This window comes from Styela clava, chromosome 2 (genome assembly GCF_964204865.1).
Source record: "Styela clava chromosome 2, kaStyClav1.hap1.2, whole genome shotgun sequence".
NCBI classification, from domain to species: Eukaryota; Metazoa; Chordata; class Ascidiacea; order Stolidobranchia; family Styelidae; genus Styela; species Styela clava.
This window is the reverse complement of record NC_135251.1, coordinates 18,023,232-18,031,542: the sequence shown is the minus strand read 5'-3', so window position 1 is coordinate 18,031,542 and position 8,311 is coordinate 18,023,232. Positions and strand designations below refer to the sequence as shown.

Sequence of the window (8,311 nt, the reverse complement as noted above, 5' to 3'; positions counted from 1 at the left end):
TCTATATTCTGCGATATTCCCAACATTTGTAAATTTATTGTATTGCATTGACAAATATATTCATCCGGCCCGTTTCAACACAATTTGAGTCATACCCGGCCCGCGGTCAAAAAAGTTTGGTGACCTCTGCTGTAGGCGACAGAGGACCCCACTTTGAGAACCAATGCCCTTTTAAGGTATAGGTCTTTGCACAAAACATATCGGTATTCTGACCTTAATTTTGATATAAAACTGTATATTGCTGAAGTTTTATTAATATAACATATAATATAGTGAACATTCGACAATTTATCGTAACGTTAATTCCAAGATTCCAGTGTGTCGTCTGATGAGTGTCCATCTTTATTGGCTTCTGTTGCAGTTAATAAAGAATATCTGAAAAATTGGAAAATTCCATTATCGTTACCATTTCCACGAGAAGTTTGTATTTTAAGCAATTTGAGTGATAAAACTTACGTTTACATTGTTTGCGATAGTCAGAGCAGCAATTGTACTCTTTCTCACACCTATAGTGACATTGACATGGGTATTCGAAGTAGTCGTCTTTTTTTCCACAACGTCCTTTGCAGGAATCGTCACGAATTATTTCTAAAGTACAATAATATGATGTTATAAGCACAAACTTTTGGTTGCGGGATTTGTTCGTGGATATTTTAGCATTATGAACCTGATGCTGGGGATTGAGGGCCAACAACCGCGAAAAAGAAAAGCTTCTCGCTTATACGATATTTAAAATTAGCAGAACAGTCTGGACGTGAAAGACACAGTGTGGGTGTAACTGAGTTGCATAATTCCAAATTTTAGGCGTTTTGTTGCGGATGAATAACTACATAATAATAATAAATTGTATTGCTGAAGTTTTGTGTAGTTTGTAAACCGGATTACAGTGGGAAAAAGTTGCACACCCTTGATGAAACGTGAAACCTAAATCGATGTGTAACGAGAGTCTTATCATTGGCCATTTCGAGAGCACGCAACAGCAAACCAACCGCTGATATTTACTTAATGAATATACCTTTGCAAGTTGGGACGTGGCTCCATTCCCCATTGCCTAAGCATTGACCTTCATCCTCTCCATCCAGAGCATAGCCATCATTGCAGAAATATTCAATATATTCTTTTGCCAAGTAGAAATCTTTCTCATCTTCAACTCCACCATTTTCGATCTCAGGTGTATAGCACTTTCGAACTAGGACATATATATATACCCATGATCAGACACAATTCACATATAATAGAAGTTTGTGGTAAAAATGTGGTATGGTAATTTTTTATTAAGAACAATAATAAAATTTGTGTATTACGTCCATCTACGACCTTTAATACTTTGGAAGAACCCCATAAATCAATCCAGTAGATATTATTACATCTATATTATGTTACTTCAAAATTTTGCATTTCTTACCGCAAATTGGAAATTTTGTATCCCAACTTCCGCCTTCTGAACATTTAGCTTTTTCCTCTCCGACGAGGTGGTAGTGTTTTTTCTCACACTCGAATTGTATTACTGTTCCTTGATCGTGATATTTAGCTTCAGGACTATAGGTGACGTATGGCGCCAACTTTTCCACTTGGCATTGTTTTAGGCAATATACAGGATTGTTGATCGCCCATTCTCCATCTAATTTGCACTCGTCTTTTGAGTTACCACTGAGACTATACCCGCGTCGGCAGCTGAATTCGATCTCTTGATTTACGAAGTATCGTTTTTGGGATGGAGTCACGTCACCGTTTTTCGGTGGTTTCCTGTAAGGACATGTTACTGCAAAAAAAAATTAGTTAGCAGTTTTGTTCGAGTTTTTAAAACTTGCAATAAGCGACGGAAATAGTTATTATGAATTGTGTAATTAGGTGTTTTAGCATTGAGGTTAAAATATTCAGATATTCAACATTTGGAATTCGGAACAGGTGAGTCGAAACCTTTTGAAGGTTGTGGTGGTGGATGGCATTTGGTTGCTATTAATAAGCAAAATTCAAAACAATTATAAAACAACACTCCAATCAGTATGACTTGTACACAATACGGCCATCGGCCGAAAAAATTCAATATAATTAATATTATATCTACCCGTTGTATTTGTAATTAGGTTGCAAACGATAAAGGAAATATATAAAAATGATTATATCATTGCTTTTAATAGAGAAACCAGAGGTAGGAATGTGACAAATAATACTTATGATGTGTAAATACACTCACTTTTGACGCATTTTCCAAATGTTTCTAGTTTCCATCCGGAATAAGTACACTCGTATGAATTCGATTCTTCAGTCCATTTATAACCGATTTTACAGTGACATTTCACAACTGTTCCATATGGGATGAAACTCCTTGGCATGTAATCAACCATATCATCAGGTTCGCATGACCCATACGTGATCTTTGGAATCCAGCAACCTGCAAGCCGAAGTTTCGTGAATATAAAAAGCGCTTGGTCACAAGATAAATATCAAAATGAAATAGTCCAAATTCGGAAAAACTAATCGATATTAACTAATTCACCGCCATAATTCTTTATAGTTTCGGTAGCGGTTGGCACGTTTGTGAATGTCTGTAACTTTGATCAGAGACTAGTATCCTTTACTTCTGAGTTATTGTACGTGAGTTGTCTTCGAGCAAATTTTCTCATCTTAATAAATTGCTATTTTTTTTCAATAATATTTGTAGAGATATCAATGAGCTTAATTGATCTCTAATTATTTACTTATCGCTTTTTAGCTGCCCCCTTCTTGGCAGCTTGTGTCTCTAATTTTAGGGACTTCACTTCTCTCGTGTGTAGGCCCATGTTATTCTGACTTTTAAATATTTGTTTGAAAATTAATCAGATAAAATAAAACGGCAAATGCCGTGTACTTACCACCGGCAGCAAGGGATACGCCGATAATTGCCAGAAACACGGCGATGGATAATTTACTCATTTTCTTGTATTCTTTCAAACCGTGTGGAGATAAGAAGAAGATGTAAGGAAATGTGTCGTCAGTTGTAAATCCACGGTATTTAACGTTTTTCTGCCACCATTTTTTTTCTTCGAAAAAGTATCTGACATGGCCTGAAGTCAAAAATGATATCAGCAATTTTCACCTTTTTCTTTCGCTGATGTGTCATGCTTCAAGGTGACGTGATGTCTGTTCACAACTTTTTGTTTCCATATTTTGCAGCCAAATGCTGCCTGCCTGTTTAAACTAAAAAAAATCATTGAGTCATCATTTCATTGTGTCTGCTTACCAGTAAAAGCAACCTAAACATCTTACTATATCTTTCGTTTTGTATGCAATTAAATAAGTGATTCTCAATCATTTTCGATGAATTCTTCCTTTGTCTATTTAGGAATTCTTTATTCCCCCCTATTCTCCAATATACATAAAGAACTCTGTTTCTATTTTTTTGTTCATCTTTCAAGGTCCGTAACTAGTGCTACACTTTTGGCAATAAGTTATCAATAAAACGTATTACCATAATGCTAAATAACTAAACAATAATTGTGAAACTACGCTAAATACAGTTTGTATTTCCTTCCAAGAACATCAAAATACTTGCTGGGGAGTAATTCCTTCCTGGTTGGGAAACTTTGAACTAAATAAATATTGGAATGTAATGACAAAACCGATATCCTTAGTATTCTTCTCTTCAAATATTTTTTAATTTTTAAATGATATTGAATATTAATTTTTAAGGAACTTGAATAAAATAATAAGCAATCTGAATTAGAATACAATCTAGAATGCGCTTACAAAATTGATAGGTAAATGCAAAAGTAAATTCAATCGCGATTTGTAGTTATAGTATTTTTGTGTTACATTGAAGTGATCAATATTATTTTTTAAGTTTAGCAATAGCAGATATTAAACCGAAAAATAAAAACCAGATGTAGCAATGTCCACATAGCTTATTTTTTGTAACGCCGTGGAGTAATGTCTTTGCTGGAACGATCGATTGTTTGCTGATTCGCCGGAATTTGTTCTGTGTGGTAATACAAGATTACACAGAAATCGAAACCGCTAATAATAAAAATGTGATTTTGACCAAAGATTCCCGGTTGTGGGAACAACAATTCGTAATCCTGCGAAAGCCAATATAAATTAATAAAATAGGTATTAATAATTATATACTGAGAATAAAATTTGATTTTAGATTGCGAAATTCTTGAAACGAAGTCTTACGTTATTAAAAACTTACTCATCATTATACATTACTCATTATTATAATGAAACCAAAGACATCGAATTGTTTATATATATTATTGAAGTTTATCAAAGTTTTAAAACGAAAGCCATATTATTAAAATGATTTTGCATGTGCCTATTGGCGTTAAATTTTATTTGAGTACATTTGACGTTCGGCCGATTAAGGTACAGTAGATGAAATGGGATTAAATTAAATCAGGAAGGCCCAAAGTTGCGAGGTTGAATGGCCGCAAAAACTTTTGAAGATGTCTTGCGGTCCGCAGTCCTAAAAAATCCAAAAAATGATCAAAACATCGCGAGTTTACTCATTTATTTAAGAATGAGAGTTTACCGTTTTAATCAGTTTTTCAAGGAAACTATATATAGCATGCTTTCCGATAATATCGTGGTATTTTCGGCATCTTTTCTCGTTTTGTAATGTCATTTAAAATTATATTCTTTCGTGACAGATATTACTTGAAAACACACCAGATACTGTGGTTTCCGTTTTCTCCAGTGGTGGGATTCAACCGGTTCGCAGTGGTTCTATAGAACCGTCTCACGGAATTTTATGAGATCAGCGAACCGGATATCATTACTGGTTACTGTCAATGTTCTGTTAGTAACACAACCGCCTAAAAAATATGACTTTTGTGAAGGAACCGGCTGACAGAAAATTTGAATTCCACCACTGGTTTTCTCCCAGTTTATCTCGGTCACCTTTTTTCTACACTCATTGTATGAAGAATTGGTATATTTGAAAAATTGTAGGCTCACAGAACCGCCACAAATAATTTTTATTCATTTTGATGAGGTCACCACACCAAATTTCGAAGTGGAATCGAATCACATAGTGCCCACAGAGAGTTTTGAAATAATAAAGTGTTATATCCTCAATTGTAAATACAATCTTTACCAATGAAAATCAAAGCAATGGATCTAGTAGGTAATCAGAAAATCGATTTTTTTTTCATACATACGGTAACAACAATAAAAACCCTATAGACTTACATCATTTCCATGAGCTTATTATCGAATCAAAATTTTGTGATATAATTGTCCCCCACGGGATTCAAACCAGTACAAAACTCTTAGTTCAGGCCAATGGGCGTCAACCAATTTTCTTAATCGGCCAGAATCGTCGGATGAAGATCCGATTTTGTTTCAAACAAGTAGCAACGCCCAAAACAACTTTTCAAGCTTTTAGGTTTGTTGTTTGCTTGTTAGCTTCGTTTGTTTACTAAAAAAAAACACAGCTAATCTCAATTTAGATGCTAATATTGGGATTTGCATTTTGGCACAGACATCCTTACATAACTTATATATGATTGTTTTTGTACTCTTTGTACCAAAATCATTTACAAATAAGCTTCGGCCTTGAATTTCATTTTCTTCTGTTCATGTATGCTGTTTTTTTTTATTTATTCTTAAATGGAATTTTTTCGTTTCAGTAAGATTTGAGTGCTGTGTTCTTCCACTAGTATGCGTGTGGGTGAATGGGAATAAACGCTGCTCACGGCGTTTGCTATAAACCTTTCTCTAGGTTTTTTTCATTTTCCCGATCTTTTCGTCGTCATTGTCTGTGTTCTTTATTTATTTTTATTCGTGTTCTTATTATTCTTATTCGCTTCTTATTCCTAATATATTATATTATTCTTATTCGTGTTCTTATTTTTATTCGTGTTGCTACTTCAAAGAAAAAATACACATTAATAAACCTTTTAAACGTGTACAGACAGATTCACTATTCAGGAAAATATCAGTCCAACAAATAGATTTTATTACTTGTCTTATTCTATATACGTGAGACTTCTGCATTACAGTTGATAGAGATTTTACGTTGGGTTTACACTTTGTAACTTTCAAAGAATGACACGAACTACCGGCTTCATATTTTGGGCTACCCCTCTCGACCTAAAGTTCACAACTGAGAACATAAATTCACAAGCATATGCAGATGAAAATACATTGAGAGTAATGCAGTCGCAAGTTTTCAAGACACGAAGAATTCTTGGTAATGGCATCCCATCACACAATAGGTCGTTGTCAGCACTTCTCTATTGTATTCCCTTCCCTAATCGCTTAAGTGTATTTCTTTCGAAATCAATTGATAATGGTACGTTAGCAAGTGCAACTCTATCCAAAATGAACTACACAACTTCAAGAAAAAAGATGGCCCAGACGAACTATATTACGTAATATTGTACCTAAATGAATGCCGCGCCCTTCTCGACAAACAATTTCGAGAGCTCACCCATTTGTTACGTCATCATATATTTGTTTGTCACATGTCACGAAAGGACGACAAGAGATTTTAAAAGAATAACGGATTGTTTACAAACGATTATGGATAAATGAACATCTAGTGTCATCAGATAGTCCAATGTTTTGAAATTTCCTATCTGATGGAGAATGATCTCGTTTCCGAAGCCTCGCTGGCGTGCCAAATAAATGGGCTCGTTGGTGGGCTAGTTGCCCACCCCTGTACTAGGCTAAAGGTTGCTATCAGTAATTGTAAGCGGCACGTTGCTGAATATTTTAATAAAAAAATGGTTTCAACATGTAAAGTTTATGAGCACCAATTCTCTAAAACACTCTCGAAATAAGTATTAATCATTTTGCATTATTGTAGGCTACGTAAAGTATAGCCTATACTCCAACTCAGAATATGTCGCGGGCCACTTTTTGAAATTTTTTGACGACACGGGCCACAAACTAACAAAGTATATACAAAATTGTAATAAAAAAATTAACAAAGTAAATCTGAATATATTTGTTGAAATTACCCTTGAATCTTACACCAAGCGAGACATGAAACATATTCGTTTACTTGTGTTGGATATTTGGCACCGTTTTGTAGCGGTGAGAGACTCGATGTTCGGCCTTATTTTGCGTTGGTTTGTTTGCTGATCTTCAGACAGCATATTGTTTTACAGTCTGTTGTACTGGACTCTTGATGTTAAATAACACGATAAAACTCATAGTTGACATCATACTATTTTAGTTTTTCCTGGAAAAATCTCAATCACTATGCAGGCCGCAATAAAATGTTTTTAAAACATCAACAGTCGGTATAAAACTTGAATTCTCACCTCTCAAGCGCTTCCAATGCTACTTTCTTTCAACTCCGGCATAACTTATCATTGTTTCCCAGGTTCTTGTCGACTCTATGAATTTAGACCATCTTACATCAGTGAAATTTTTTATTTTCCCCTTTTCACACAAACGTGCATTACAGAAACAGCTATTATTTTCTGAATCAAATATGTGGTAGCCTGTATAGTAGTATAAGTCTGCTGAATAATCAAGAATCGTCATTAAATGAATCATAAACCTTTCATACAAGCAAGAAAATATCGTTGTTTGTGACATATTATGCTAGGTCTAGTCTTCCTTGGAGTTACCGTACTTCATCTTCTTCTAGTATCGTGGCATGTTCATGCCGTAGATGAAATCATGGTCTCTCTGAGTCCGATGGTATTGTTGACACCTATTGGCCTGCACATCCAGTCTAGCAATCTTAATCTTGGCCTACCTCTGGCTTTCCTACCTTGTTTCTTTCTCTGTCGAAGAAATTCGAAGCGTTCGTCGATAGAACCACATCTCAGCTGCCTCTAAACGTTCTCGCATCGGCTTGTTGATGGTCCAAGACTCACAATCGTATGTCAGAACTGACCAGACGTAACACCTTATCTGCCTTTCCTTTGTGCCAACTCAGATTTCGTGCACACATAACACTTTTCATATTCATAAACGTTTTCTTCGCGACTGCTATTCTGCATTTGATATCTGATTTTTATCGACCATCTGATGTAATCATGCTTCCCAAGTAGGTGAAGCTTTCCTTCTGGCGTATCGCAGTTCCATTCACTGATAGATGACAACGAGATATCTGAGTGTTCTTACTGCAGATAATTGAAAATGTTTTCTGACAGTTAATTGACAGCCCCAGTTTCAGACTTTCTTTGGCTGCTATAACCAGTACTTCTTGCCGTATTTCCTCCAAATCAGCAATCATGGCAGTGTCATCTGCATAAATGAGGTTATTGTAGTTCCTATCACCAATCTGTACACCTGGCTTTGTCGTCAATTTCGACAGATCAGTTTCACTATACAGATTGAACAGATCAGGTGATAGCACACACCCTTG

At 35.4% G+C, this 8,311-nt stretch overlaps 1 protein-coding gene across 1 annotated transcript; it reads right to left on the bottom strand.

Moving 5' to 3' along the window:
• Nucleotides 1–238: 238 nt before the first annotated feature.
• Nucleotides 239–2,939, bottom strand: LOC120335426 (beta-2-glycoprotein 1-like). Its single transcript, XM_078110243.1, has 6 exons — nucleotides 2,856–2,939; nucleotides 2,198–2,395; nucleotides 1,406–1,762; nucleotides 1,016–1,189; nucleotides 457–588; nucleotides 239–375 (listed from the first exon to the last, which is right to left on the bottom strand). The coding sequence occupies exons 1-6, from the start codon at nucleotides 2,914–2,916 to the stop codon at nucleotides 362–364; spliced, it is 936 nt and encodes a 311-aa protein (XP_077966369.1). The 5' UTR covers nucleotides 2,917–2,939; the 3' UTR covers nucleotides 239–361.
• Between the last annotated feature and the right edge of the window lie 5,372 nt (nucleotides 2,940–8,311).